Raw genomic sequence first — 15,259 nt, forward strand, 5'->3', positions numbered from 1 at the left:
GCAGCAGCTGTGGTTGGATGTACGTTTTATGGTCGGAAGATTTATAATATAATTGAACATACAGGCTTTTGCAAAAGTTTGGACACGTAGTAAAATGTTCTTGAGCCATAACATTATGACCACCTCCTTGTTTCTACACTGTGTCCATTTTATCAGCTTCACTTACCATATAGAAGCACTTTGTAGTTCTACAATTACTGACTGTAGTCCATTTGTTTCTCTGCATGCTTTGTTAGCCCCCTTTCATGCTGTTCTTCAATAGTGAGGACTCTCCCAGGACCACCACAGAGCAGGTATTATTTGGGTGGTGGATCATTCTCAGCACTGCAGTGACACTGACATGGTGGTGGTGTGTTAGTGTGTGTTGTGCTGGTATGAGTGGATCAGACACAGCAGCACTGATGGAGTTTTTAAACACCTCATTGTCACTGCTGGACTGAGAATAGTCCACCAACCAACAATATCCAGCCAACAGCGTGACCACTGATGAAGGTCTAGAAGATGACCAACTCAAACAGCGGCAATAGATGAGTGGTCGTCTCTGACTTTACATCTACAAGGTGGACCAATTAGGTAGGAGTGTCTAATACAGTGGACAGGGAGTGGACACGGCTGTGTCTGATCCACTCATACCAGCACAACACACACTAACACACCACCACCATGTCAGTGTCACTGCAGTGCTGAGAATGATCCACCACCCAAATAATACCTACTCTAGTGGTCCTGTGGGGGTCCTGACCATTGAACAACAAGGTTAAAAAGGTATGTAGCAAAATAGATGGACTACAGTCAGTAATTGTAGAACTACAAAGTGCTTCTATATGGTAAGTGGAGCTGATAAAATGGACAGTGAGTGTAGAAACAAGGAGGTGGTTTTAATGTTATGGCTGATCAGTGTATAATTGTCAAAACAACCCCATTATTTTAGATCAGCCTAAAATATATGCAGTTCCACTGGACCATTAACATCTTTCCCATACATCCTTATTGGAAAAATACCTTGAAACTCAACGCCTTTTAAACTCAACACCACTCCCAAAACCAAATGACGTTGAGTTCCGAGGTACCGCCGTATTTGATTTACTTATCCTGTTCAACAGAACTCTCGTCTATCCCTGTTTTACTCCGGACGCTTTATATGTCGTACTAGAACACAGGCCTGAAGCGAAGGCTGAATCTCAAATACTTCCTAGAACCCTTGATGGGTGCACTACACAGGGTGAGAAGCAAATGACTTCTAAAGATTGTAGTGCACTCTGATATTTTTATGGGTAGAATATGGGATTGAACCACACACACACACGTTGTCTAGAATAACACGCTAGTTGGGTATATTTACATTTCTAGTGTTAAAAAACGTTTAGTAAAATGGTAGGGAAAATAAAACGAACGAGACAGAAGCTTCACCAAGAGGCTGTAAAGATAGATAATGCAAATAAAAACACTTTACCTAGTTTAGAAAATATAGGAGCAAAGATTCCTGCTTTACCTTTAAACCTACAAAAAGCTACAAAACTAGAGACACGAATAAAAACAGCTGATATAAAAACAAAGAATGAAAAGGTGAGTAGATTTAGACTCTAATACCTCATGGTTGCGTTAAACTATTGACAACATTATGCTGGAATAACATCACATTTTGGTAAAAAGAAGCATTTTTAACAGTGTACTCACACTTCTGGCTTCAGCTATAAATACAGTGGTACCTTGAAACTCGACGTCAGTTGGTTCTGTAAGTGGCGTTGAGTTCTGAGGTATTTTTTCCCACAAGGATGTATGGAAAACCTTTTAATGCGTTCTATGTTTCCTTGGAACTGCATATATTTAGGCTAATGTAAAATAATGAGGTTGTTTTTGACACTTATACACTGAAAATAACACAACTACAATATAAACAACACTGAAATACAATTAAAAACAGTTAAAAATCAATCAAAACTACAATAAAAAGGCCACTCAGGTAGCGCATCGGTAAAAACACATGCTGGAACCAGTGCTGGGATCTTGAATACATCGTATCGAATCTCAGCTCTGCCTGCCGGCTAAGGCTGAGCGGCTACATGAACAACGATTGGCCTGTTCAGATATGGGCGGGACTAAGCCGTATGGGGTCTCTCTCTCTCTCATGACTGGTACAATTACGACCTCTGCTGGCAGATTGATGGCGCCTGCACAGAGATGAGAAAAGAGTGCTCTCAGGGTGTGTCTCTCCATACACAACGCTGAGCTGCACTGCACTCGTCAAAGTGTAGGTGATGAGATGCATACAGCATGCTGCCCACGTTTCGGAGGGGGAGTGGGTTAGCGTCGTTCTCCTCAATCAGAGCAGGGATCGGCATTGGTGGAGAGGAAGCATGACGTAATCGGGCAATTGGACACACTAAAAGGGAGAAAAAGGGGAGAAAATGCATTAAAAAAAATACAATGAAAAGGTACAGATAACCTTTACGTCTTTATTGTTTTCTTAGGCTTCTTAATTAGTGGAGAGAACTTATGAGCAGTAATAATTAAGAGAGGTTTAGAGTTTCTATGTCGTTCTTTTAATACATGTAGCATACATTATTATTATTAGTTTAATGATAAGCGTTTTAGACTCTCTCGGAACAGCTGATTCTTACAATTTCTTAGCAACCTGAGCTGTAACACAAGTTTAAATGTGAAACAGGAGAAAAATCCAGCTGACCACAGATACATGTGGACGGTTTCAGAGTAAATTTGATGACCATTTCACACAAATGCAGATTCGTCTCATGTTTGCATGACGTTTTACCGCACCGCTCAAGTCGACCGCTGAGCAAAGCACACACGCTGAGTTTAAGGGGAACATTGAGTTCACATTACATTGTCATGGACAATTTTGTATCTTCAATTCACTTCACTTGCATGTCTTTGGACTGTGGGAGGAAACCGGAGCTCCCGGGGGAAACCCACGCAGACACGGGGAGAATGTGCAAACTCCACACAGAAAGGATCCAGATCGCGCCACCTGGGAATCGAACCCAGGACCTTCTTGCTGTGAGGCGACAGTGCTACCCGCCGAACCACTGTGCCACCCCTGAGATATTTAAATACTTAACCCTATTTGCCTAGATAGATAGCTAGATAGATAGATAGCTAGATAGATAGATAGCTAGATAGATAGATAGATAGATAGATAGATAGATAGATAGTTTATTAAGCCAGAAGGTAATTAAGGCCTCACAAACAAGTTACATAAATTGAAATAGTACACACTACAAAGATTCACATTATACAAGTAAGTATCTGTATAATCACACCAACACAAAACAACAACAGGGTCTGACGGAACATATGGAGGTGTCATTTTGGTATAAATCGTAAGGCTGGTATAGATTGTAAGTAAAAATAATAAGAATAAATTACAGTGCTGTGCAAATATAAAAAATGTGGGTATGTGCCTGTCTGTGCATGTACACCCGCATAGAGTTAACAAAGGATTTTCTGAGTCTTTATCTTTGTCATAGTTGCTAGTGATTCCAACTCTATTCCGACCACCACTCCGGCTCTCCTGACCAGTTTGTCCAACCGTGTTGCATCCCTCTTTTTAGTGCTACCTCCCCAGCACACCACACCACAGCATAGAAGAGAGTGCTGGTGACCACGGATTGATAAAACATCCATGCAGGAGTTTCTTACATATGTTGAAGGACCCCAGTCTTATCAGGAAATACAGCTGTTTTTGTGTCTTCTTGTATATATTGTCTGTGCTTTCTGACCAGTCCGATTTATCGTCCAGCTGCAGACCGAGAAACCTAGCCTAGGTTTTAGTCATAACATTGTTTACATAATCCAACTTGGTTTTCAGCCTTTTCTTATGTAATTGCCCCACATAAAAATAAAGTGTTGCACTTTTGGCAAGAACTCTCTTAGATTTTAGTGGCTCCTATTCCTGAAGTGTAAAAAATCTTATTCATTTTCTCTTTCGACCTAGAAAATAACTCAAATAAAATAGTAATGCATCCAGGTAGCCTCAACCGTTGTGTGTTTTATCAAGAACATTTTCATAATGCATTAGATTTCAATTCTGTGTTGCTTTTATGTAACATGAGCCTTTACGTAACACAAGTTACACAATCATGCACAGTGCATTTCTGTCATTTCTAAAATAAACTGAATTTATAGGCTGAATTCCATCCTACTACACTGTGACCAGAAATCCTTTAAGTTGTATGAATGTGTAATAAATACATTTTTTGGTCCTCAAACAGGCGTTTAATTTTCCAAAGGGGATTTTTGCTGGTACTGTGATCCCTCCTGAGGCTCTGGTTCAGACTCTGCAAGTCGCTGAACCTTCAACAGTGCAACCAACAGCCGAACAGCAAAAAGGTGAGACACAGGTACTGTTATCGTAGTGTTGTTATTGCACTCAGCTGTCACTAGGTGGAGAGAGTGCTTCATTAGTTTATGGACACCCACCACCAGTGAAATCTCACATTCAAATTTTTGAGTTTGAATCTCAGGCGATGCTGTCGACCCGGCTGAACCTGAAAGAGGCAGATTACAACTGTGCTTTATTGCTGCTGTACGATCTTGACCTCTGCTCTGAGTTCATAGCGTGTCTCTCTGTACCCGATACGGCTCTCTGTGAGACTCCGCGACTGGCGAGTCACGTGGTAGTCTGTGGCTCTCATTGGTCAGGGACAGGATAGGGTAACTAACAGAGGAGTTATAATCTGGATCAGGCATAACACTATGACCACTTTCCTAATATTGTGTTAGGAAGGCATGAAGGCATGGAGGCATGGACTCCACCAGACCCCTGAAGGTGTGCTGTTGTATCTGGAACCAAGATGTCAGCAGCAGATCCTTTAACTCATGTAAGTTGTGACGTGAGGCCTCCATGGATCGGACTTGTTTGTCCAGCACGTCCCACAGACGCTCGATTGGATTGAGATCTGGGGAATTTAGAGGCCAAGTCAACACCTCGAACTCGTTGTTGTGCTCCTCAAACCATTCCTGAACCATTTTTGCTTTGTGGCAGGGTGCACAGCCATCAGGGAATAGCGTTTCCATGAAAGGGTGTACATGGTCTGCGACAATGCTTAGGTAGGTGGGACGTGTCAAAGTAACATCCAGATGGATGGCAGGACCCAAGGTTTCCCAGCAGAACATTGCCCAAAGCATCACACTACCTCCATGGCATATTTGCACGCCTACTGCAAACTCCCAGAGAGTGAATAAAGGTATGAATCCTGATGCTGGGTGGCACCCACACTACATGCTGTGGCTCAATGCTGCCTGCCTCTATTCATGCCAATTTTTTTTTTAATCCAAACTGGCCTCACCTTACCCAAATCGATTGTGCTGCAGCTTTGCTTTGACAGAGCGAGCGTTTTCCTCTCTTTAATCAGAGGTATCACGTCTCATCATGACCCCAGAAAAACCGCCTCGTTAACCCTCGACTCATCTCCCCCGAGAGACGGAGGGGTGTACCGGAGGGAGGGGAAGCGGGGGTAAACGGAGGAGATGTGTTGTCCGTTCTTTATTGAGCCGTGTCCATTTCTGCCAGCTTTGGGAAGACGATAGTCTTCGGGGGCAGGATGTGGGGGGAGAGATCTGCATCCTTCAGTCTCTGCAAACAGACGTGCAGAGGATGAGGTCGGGTTTCGGGAGGGGAGGAGAGATGCGTATCACCCTGCTACAGCACATTTAACACGCCTGTTTTTGCTGCTGTGGTGACTGATGGATACGTTCATTACTTTATCACTCCTAGCTGCTCTGGCACCTGAGGAACGCTGTGTTACGAACAAATCAGTACAATTTAAACACACTGGATGTTCATTTGGGATATAGCTTTGTGCTTTCTATGTATGATCATCGTGTAGGGTATAAAACACTTTTTAAAACAGGCTTTTAAGATTTTTTAAGATTTAGCTTCTCACACTCATATAATTAAAATCGTTTTTATATTTATAGTTTATATTGTCTCTGATGTTTCCCCCCAATTTTCTCCCCTAATCTAGTCGTATCCAATTACCCTGGTTGCGTTACGCTTTACCTCTACTGATATAACCCTCCACTGCTGACTGAGGAGCTTCGCAACTGACACCTGTGCAGTAACCGACCGCATCTTTTCACCTGCCAGGGGCGAGTTCATATGCGGATCAGCCTTGTGCACGGGGATTCACACCCTGATCAGCATTATTCCTCGACCCTGAGCAGACGCCATCAGCCAGCCAGTTATGAGGAACCCTGGTCCGGCTCATCCATCCCTGAACAACAGCCAATCGTTGTTTATGTGTCGATACGATGTATTCAAAATCCCAGCTCTGGTGTTCTAGTGTGTTTTACCGCTGCGCCACCTGAGCGGCATATTGTTTTAAATTAGCTCAATGTTACAATCTGCATCCCTCCAGGACATGGTTTTCTCCTTGCTACCCTTTCATGAAACAATTTGCCTATTTTCATCTGCACTGGGTACAAGGTGGACCATCTAGGTAGGAGTGTCTGATAGAGTGGACAGTGAGTGGACACGGTATTTAAAAACTCCAGCAGGGCTGCTGTGTCTGATCCACTCATACCAGCACAACACACACTAACACATCACCACCATGTCAGTGTCACTGCAGCACTGAGAATGATCCACCACCCAAATAATACCCGCTCTGTAGTGGTCCTGTGGGGGTCCTGACCATTGAAGAACAGCATGAAAGGGGGCTAATAAAGTATGTAGAGAAACAGATGGACTACAGTCAGTAATTGTAGAACTACAAAATGCTTCTATATGGTAAGTGGAGCTGAGTTTGTGTAGAAAGGAGTATGATTAAGCCTTAATCAATGCAGGAGTTTTTTATACTCACACATGAGCACCTTCCACAGAACTAATCAATACAATCCATCAGTTGAGGTCTTTGCTGTAACACAACCTCTTGACCTCAGTGCAGTGACCCAATTAAGCTCTTGGCTGTCACAAAGCAGTAAGATTGTATTAAATTGCATTGCTGATTGATTTAACTGTCGGAACCATTGTACGGAAAAACAGTGCCATTGAGGGATTAGTGCTTGACCCAAATATGCCTAAATATATTTCCCTAAATGAAGTTTTATCTTGGTCAGGATCTCTGTTGGTCTGGTTCCACCAAGAAACACTGGATACAAGGCAGGATGCCAATCCATGACAGGGCTTTAAATTAGTCTAGTTTAATTTTCAACTATTAACGATTGGTGTGTTTAAATTTGTGTGCTCGGGTGGTACAGTGGTAAAATTTGCTAGCCTACTACTGCTGAGATCCATAGTTCAAATCTCAGCGTTGGTAACGGCTAGTTGGGCGTCTACATTCATGGCTATGTCTGGGGGGAGGTGAACAAAAAGCAACTGGGAATTGTACTCGTCAGTGCGCTCTCGGCATTTCCTCGTCTGCTCCCGTTTTTCCCCCCAATTTTCTCCCCTAATCTAGTCGTGTCCAATTACCCTGAATGCGTCCTCTATACTGATTCGACCCTTCACTGCTGACTGAGGACGCCTCTCAACTGATGTACAGTCAGTACTTTTCACCTGCACGAGTCGAGTTCATACACCGACAGGCACTGTTTACGGAGGGCCACACCCCCATCGGCATTCTTCCTCAGCCCTGTGCAGGCGGCATCAGTCAGCCAGCAGGGGCCGCTGTTGGACCAGTCATGAGGACCCATGATCCGACTTTCTTACCCTCTAACCCTGAACAACAGCCAATCGTTGTTCATGCAGCCACCCAGCCCGGTCGGAAGGCAGAGCTGAGATTCGATACGATGTACTCGAAACCCCAACTCTGGTGCGCTAGCGTACTTTACCGCTGCGCCACCTGAGCGGCCGTGATCCGCATTATTGATTTGGCACAGTTTTTACGCCGGATGCCCTTCCTGACACGACCCTCCGTATTTATCCGGGCTTGGGACCGGCACTACAGTGCACTGGTTTATGCATCCTAGTGGCTTGGTCTATAACGTAATATACACATGAAGCTCATGGACCACTTGTGTCTTGACCTCGTCACTTAATAATATAACACACACACACACACACACACAACCAAGCTGGTATCAAGCTGTTCTCTCTGATAGCGCAGCACCATCCTGTTGGAGGAAGTTGCACACTGCTACAATAACAAGCCATTCTAATCACTACACACACAGCTAGGCTAATGTTAATCTAATCGATGCAGGCAGACTCGCACCACCTATACAATCAAATCTCTGTATTTCCAGGTGTGTTTTTCCGTGAGTAATAGAATATCCCGTGTGGATGCACAAAGTATGCAAAATACACAATACACTGCAGCTCTATTACAACAGGCAGTAGTTTTATAGTAGTTAATTATAAAATTGATTTTAGTTGTTATTAGGTAGTCAGTATAACATTGTTTTAGCTGGTTGGTAACATTACTTTGTTGTTCATACAGGTTCGGGTGAAAAAAAGCAGCAGTCAAAGAAGGAGAAGATGAAGGAGAGGCGACAGCGCTGGCTTAACAGTGAGTGTCCTCATGTTTCTCTCAGTATTTGATATCCAAAATCAGCACACACATACACTAGGCATAACATTAAGACCACTGACAGGTGAAGTGAATAACACTGATTATCTCATCATCACAGCACCTGTTAGTGGGTGGGATATATTAGGCAGCTGATGTGTTAGAAGGGCCAAATTGTGATGGCTAGACGACTGGGTCAGAGCCTCTCCAAAACTGCAGCTCTTGTGGGGCATCCCTGGTCTGCAGTAGTCAGTATCTATCAAAAGTGGTCCAAATAAGGAACAGCGGTAAACCGGCTCATCAATGCACATGGGGAGCGAAGGCTGGCCCGCATGGTCCGATCCAACAGACGAGCTACCGTAGCTTGAATTGTTTGTTGCGTATGGGGCTGCATAGCCTCAGACCAGTCAGGGTGCCCATGCTGACCCCTGTCCACCACCAAAAGCGCCAACAATGAGCACATGAGCATTGGAACCGTACCACGGAGCAATAGAAGAAGGTGGCCTGGTCTGATGAATCACGTTTTCTTTTACATCACGTGGATGTAACGCCGGGTGCGTGTGCGTCGCTTTCCTGGGGAACACATGGCACCAGGATGCACTATGGGAAGAAGGCAAGCCGGAGGAGACAGTATGATGCTTTGGGCAACGTTCTGCTGAAGAACCTTGGGTCCTGCCGTCCATGTGGATGTTACTTTGACACGTACCACCTACCTAAGCATTGTTGCAGACCAAATTCCCCAGATCTCAATCCAACCGAGCATCTGTGAGATGTGCTGGACAAACAAGTCCGATCCATGGAGGCCCCACCTCACAACTTACGGGGGTTAAAGGATTTGCTGCTATCATCTTGGTGCCAGATACCACAGCACTCCTTCAGGGGTCTAGTGGAGTCCATGCCTCAAAGGGTCAGGGCTGTTTTGGCAGCAAAAGGGGGACCAACACAATATTAAGAAAGTGGTCATAATGTTATGCCTAATCAGTGTATAGTTACTGCTGATGGTTCCATTTTACATTGGGCATCACTGTGCACCTCTATTTATTTTTTACCCGTAACTGCTCGTTAGTAACTGTATCTGCTGGGCTGATCGATGAGACGCGTAACACAAGCCTAGATTGCAGTAATTAGCACTGCCCCTTAATGGGCATTCAGACTTTGTGCAGTCTGATGCACAAGGACGTGGTGCTACTAAAAATGTGTCGATCGATTTCTCTGTCATAGATAGGTAAACTGACCTCTGTAACACACCGCTGATTCTGATACAATGCAAGATAAAGGATCGGGATGATCGAGATGTTTCCCTTGATCGAGGGACAGTAGTTAACTTGAGCTCTTGTTAGGATTTTTAATATATTAAGTATAATTATTTATGTTGCATTTGGAGTATAAACGGTGGGCTAGATGTATAAAGGTGAAAACATAGTTTCTACACTCACTGTCCATTTTATCATTTTATCAGCTCCACCACTACAGAGCAGGTATTATTTAGGTGGTGGATCATTCTCAGCACTGCAGTGACACTGACATGGTGGTGGTGTGTTAGTGTGTGTTGTGCTGGTATGAGTTTTTAAACACCTCACTGTCACTGCTGGACTGAGAATAGTCCACCAACCAAAAACATCCAGCCAACAGCGCCCCGTGGGCAGCGTCCTGTGACCACTGATGAAGGTCTAGATGACCAATTAAAAGAGCAGCAATAGATGAGCGATCGTCTCTGACTTTACATCTACAAGGTGGACCAATTAGGTAGGAGTGTCTAATAGAGTGGACAGTGAGTGGACACGGTGTTTAAAAACTGCAGCAGCGCTGCTGTGTCTGATCCACTCATACCAGCACAATACACACTAACACACCACCATCATGTCAGTGCTGAGAATGATCCAACACCCAAATAATACCTACTTTGTAGTGGTCCTGTGGGGGTCTTGACCTTTGAAGAACTGCATGAAAGGGGACTAACAAAGCATGCAGAGAAACAGATGGACTACAGTCAGTAATTGTAGAACTACAAAGTGCTTCTTTATGGTAAGTGGAGCTGATAAAATTGACAGTAAGTGTAGAAACAAGGAGGTGGTTGATGAGGATTTGATACTGGGTATTAGGGCAGATGCTGGTTTAATGCAATAAGTTAATAGCTTTTACCATTACATATCTTACACAAGCAAAAGATTCAATTCAGTTACAGCAATTACAGGAGGGACGTCTGTATTGGTCCAGTAGAGATCTGGTCTATGAAATTAAATTGATGCATTGCTAATTTTAAGTAACGCAAAAATGTTTAAAGAAAATCTGTGGTCACATATTCTGTGTGTGTGTTTCTTCACAGAGATCAGCGCCATTAAACTCGCCCATGAGCAGCAGGCGGAGCTCAAGCGCCGGAAAGCCACACCTGTGGTGGGAGATATGAGGTCCCTAGCTGATGCCCTTCCAGAGCTCAGCCACTTTATTAAGACATCTGCTACCAGGAAACAGAGACGGTACAGTTGCCGCTTGTGTCTTCTCTTAAGATGAGTGTGAGCTTTGTTAGGTTTTTTTGTGTAGTAAATGAGATAATTACCATATTATCTGTAATCATTTATATTAAAAGGTGTATATAAGGTGTCAATGTATGTATTAGTTATTAATATTAAAGCTGCAGTTCATAACTTTTGGGACCTGTCCTGAATGGCATGAAGATCTACGAGTTTATAAAACCTTAAGTAAATCCGACCTAGCAGGTCTTAAATTAATTACAGTGGGTAATGAATGGACAATCAACTTTAATTTTTTGCTGATTCTTTTTTTTTTAGCGTGGTGATAAAAAAAGAAGAACCGTCAGATTACTGCCAGATGAAACCAGCACAGAAACGCAAACTTCTGTAAGACACGATCACAATCTGTTTACCTGATGTTGTTTGTACACGTATCCTGTATCTGATTATAATTTGATTCATTCATGCTTCTCATTTTTAGGGAGACAGAAATGTCCCGCTTCAGTGAGGCCATGAAAGACTCTACTTTCAAAGTAAACCCCCTTGCTGCCATCGGTGAGCACCTGAGAAAACGTCTCAAACAGGAAGATGAGCAGAGTTAACTCTGTCTTTATTCTTAATAGACTGTCTATATAAATAATTATACAATATAACAAACTTACAGCCCAACATTGCGGCTGTAAACATGCTCTGTATCTGTATTCTGATTCATCCCAACACACGGGTGGGTACAATAAACACATGCCTCTCTGATCTCTCTGATCTAAGACTCACTTGTGTGCCCACAGGTCCTTGGAAATATAAATTGCAACAATTTAGGCTTGGCACAATTTTAATGTGGTGTATTTTGATTGAGCATACTTTGCTATAGGACTTTAAACGTAGGAAGCGGCACATGTACCAGAGTATCTGAATACATGTCACTTGCGTGTCTTTAAAAAACAGAGTTCACTATGTATGTGCTTAATTGTGGCTATATACAATAATTGTGGTTATACAGTGTATCACAAAAGTGAGTACACCCCTCAAATTTCTGCAGATATTTAAGTATATCTTTTCATGGGACAACACTGACAAAATGACACTTTGACACAATGAAAAGTAGTCTGTGTGCAGCTTATATAACAGCATAAATTTATTCTTCCCTCAAAATAACTCAATATACAGCCATTAATGTCTAAACCACCAGCAACAAAAGTGAGTACACCCCTTAGTGAAAGTTCCTGAAGTGTCAATATTTTGTGTGGCCACCATTATTTCCCAGAACTGCCTTAACTCTCCTGGGCATGGAGTTTACCAGAGCTTCACAGGTTGCCACTGGAATGCTTTTCCACTCCTCCATGACGACTCACGGAGCTGGCGTTTATTCGAGACTTTGCGCTCCTCCACCTTCCGCTTGAGGATGCCCCAAAGATGTTCTATTGGGTTTAGGTCTGGAGACATGCTTGGCCAGTCCATCACCTTTACCCTCAGCCTCTTCAATAAAGCAGTGGTCGTCTTAGAGGTGTGTTTGGGGTCATTATCATGCTGGAACACTGCCCTGCGACCCAGTTTCCGGAGGGAGGGGATCATGCTCTGCTTCAGTATTTCACAGTACATATTGGAGTTCATGTGTCCCTCAATGAAATGTAACTCCCCAACACCTGCTGCACTCATGCAGCCCCAGACCATGGCATTCCCACCACCATGCTTGACTGTAGGCATGACACACTTATCTTTGTACTCCTCACCTGATTGCCGCCACACATGCTTGAGACCATCTGAACCAAACAAATTAATCTTGGTCTCATCAGACCATAGGACATGGTTCCAGTAATCCATGTCCTTTGTTGACATGTCTTCAGCAAACTGTTTGCGGGCTTTCTTGTGTAGAGACTTCAGAAGAGGCTTCCTTCTGGGGTGACAGCCATGCAGACCATTTTGATGTAGTGTGCGGCGTATGGTCTGAGCACTGACAGGCTGACCCCCCACCTTTTCAATCTCTGCAGCAATGCTGACAGCACTCCTGCGCCTATCTTTCAAAGACAGCAGTTGGATGTGACGCTGAGCACGTGCACTCAGCTTCTTTGGACGACCAACGCGAGGTCTGTTCTGAGTGGACCCTGCTCTTTTAAAACGCTGGATGATCTTGGCCACTGTGCTGCAGCTCAGTTTCAGGGTGTTGGCAATCTTCTTGTAGCCTTGGCCATCTTCATGTAGCGCAACAATTCGTCTTTAAGATCCTCAGAGAGTTCTTTGCCATGAGGTGCCATGTTGGAACTTTCAGTGACCAGTATGAGAGAGTGTGAGAGCTGTACTATTAAATTGAACACACCTGCTCCCTATGCACACCTGAGACCTAGTAACACTAACAAATCACATGACATTTTGGAGGAAAAATGACAAGCAGTGCTCAATTTGGACATTTAGGGGTGTAGTCTCTTAGAGGTGTACTCACTTTTGTTGCCGGTGGTTTAGACATTAATGGCTGTATATTGAGTTATTTTGAGGGAAGAATAAATTTACACTGTTATATAAGCTGCACACAGACTACTTTTCATTGTGTCAAAGTGTCATTTGGTCAGTGTTGTCCCATGAAAAGATATACTTAAATATCTGCAGAAATGTGAGGGGTGTACTCACTTTTGTGATACACTGTATATGTGTGTGTGTGTGTGTGAATAATAATGTTATATCTGTCAAGTGGAATTAATTTGTTTTAGTGTTGTGGGTTTTTTTGGAGCACCAACCGTGGTCTTACTTTTGGTTCACCTTCTGGTAAATTAGCATAATTTAGTCAATTATTGGAACCTCGGCATTTGATATGTTGTACAACCTTCCTTTTGCCAGTGAAACAAAGCTTATTCATCTTCTATACGTCTTATAGTTGGGTAACACATGGCAGATAATTTAAGGCCATTCCTCTTTACAGAATCTCTCCAGATGGTCCAGGGTCCCAGGTTCTCTTTTATGCACTCTCCTTCTTTAGTTCACTCCAAAGACGGCCATAAAAGAAGCCTAGTTTTGCATTTAGTAAACCATTATACACTGATCAGGCATAACATTCTGACCATCATCCTAATATTGTGTTGGTCCCTCTTTTGCTGCCAAAACAGCCCTGCAACTGTGATGCACTCTGTATTCTGACACCTTATCAGGAACCAGCATTAGCCATATTAGCCATAACATTAAAACCACCTCCTTGTTTCTACACTCACTGTCCATTTTATCAGCTCCACTTACCATATAGAAGCACTTTGAAGTTCTACAATTACTTACTGTAGTCCATTTGTTTCTCTGCATGCTTTGTTAGCCCCCTTTTCATGCTGTTCTTCAATGGTCAGGACCCCCACAGGACCACAACAGAGCAGGTATTATTTGGGCTGGATCATTATTAGGTGGATCATTCTCAGCACTGCAGTGACACTGACATGGTGGTGGTGTGTTAGTGTGTTGTGCTGGTATGAGTGGATCAAACAGAGCATCACTGTCACTGCTGGACTGAGAATAGTCCACCAACCAAAAATATCCAGCCAATAGTGCCCCAAAGGCAGTGTCCTCTGACCACTGATGAAGGTCTAGAAGATGACCAACTCAAACAGCAGCAATAGATGAGCGATCGTCTCCGACTTTACATCTACAAGGTGGATCAAGTAGGTAGGAGTGTCTAATAGAGTGGACAGTGAGTGGACACGGTATTTTAAAACAGCAGTGCTGCTGTGTCTGATCAAACATACACTAACACACCACCATCATGTCAGTGTCACTGCAGCGTGGAGAATACACCAATACACCACCACCCAAATAATACCTGCTCTGTAGTGGTCCTGGGAGAGTCCTGACCATTGAAGAACAGCATGAAAGGGGGCTAACAAAGCATGCAGAGAAACAGATGGACTACAGTCAGTAATTGTAGAACTACAAAGTGCTCCTATATGGCAAGTGGAGCTGATAAAATGGACAGTAAGTGTAGAAACAAGGAGGTGGTTTTAATGTTATGGCTGATCGGTGTATGTGGATAATCTTTGGCTACTTCAATTTCCCTTCACCTCCAAAAAATAAAAATGAAAAATTACAGAAGGTGAATAAGGAGCTATAAGTTGCCCTCACAAGTATTAAACAAGTATATGATACCTTGTGATGAATTGCCACCATGTCCAGAGTGTATTTCGGTTTTGTGCCCATTAATCAGTGTAGTCCTAGTTCTAAAACTCATCCACTATTTTGTAATTAATTATTTTGTGATATTAAGCTTAGGACTTTAGGGCTAATCAGACTCAGTAGTAACAGATCGTTTTTCTGATGCTTTGTTAGAGTCCTGATGGATTCATTTAATCA

General features: G+C 43.2%; 1 protein-coding gene across 1 annotated transcript; it reads left to right on the forward strand.

The window, feature by feature from the left end:
- Positions 1-1,311: 1,311 nt before the first annotated feature.
- On the forward strand, positions 1,312-11,695 carry slx9 (SLX9 ribosome biogenesis factor). Its single transcript, XM_062989571.1, has 6 exons — positions 1,312-1,566; positions 4,233-4,350; positions 8,403-8,471; positions 10,798-10,948; positions 11,261-11,329; positions 11,424-11,695. The coding sequence occupies exons 1-6, from the start codon at positions 1,372-1,374 to the stop codon at positions 11,542-11,544; spliced, it is 723 nt and encodes a 240-aa protein (XP_062845641.1). The 5' UTR covers positions 1,312-1,371; the 3' UTR covers positions 11,545-11,695.
- The last annotated feature ends 3,564 nt before the right edge of the window (positions 11,696-15,259 follow it).

Source organism: Trichomycterus rosablanca, chromosome 27 (genome assembly GCF_030014385.1).
Source record: "Trichomycterus rosablanca isolate fTriRos1 chromosome 27, fTriRos1.hap1, whole genome shotgun sequence".
In the NCBI taxonomy this organism is placed as follows: Eukaryota; Metazoa; Chordata; class Actinopteri; order Siluriformes; family Trichomycteridae; genus Trichomycterus; species Trichomycterus rosablanca.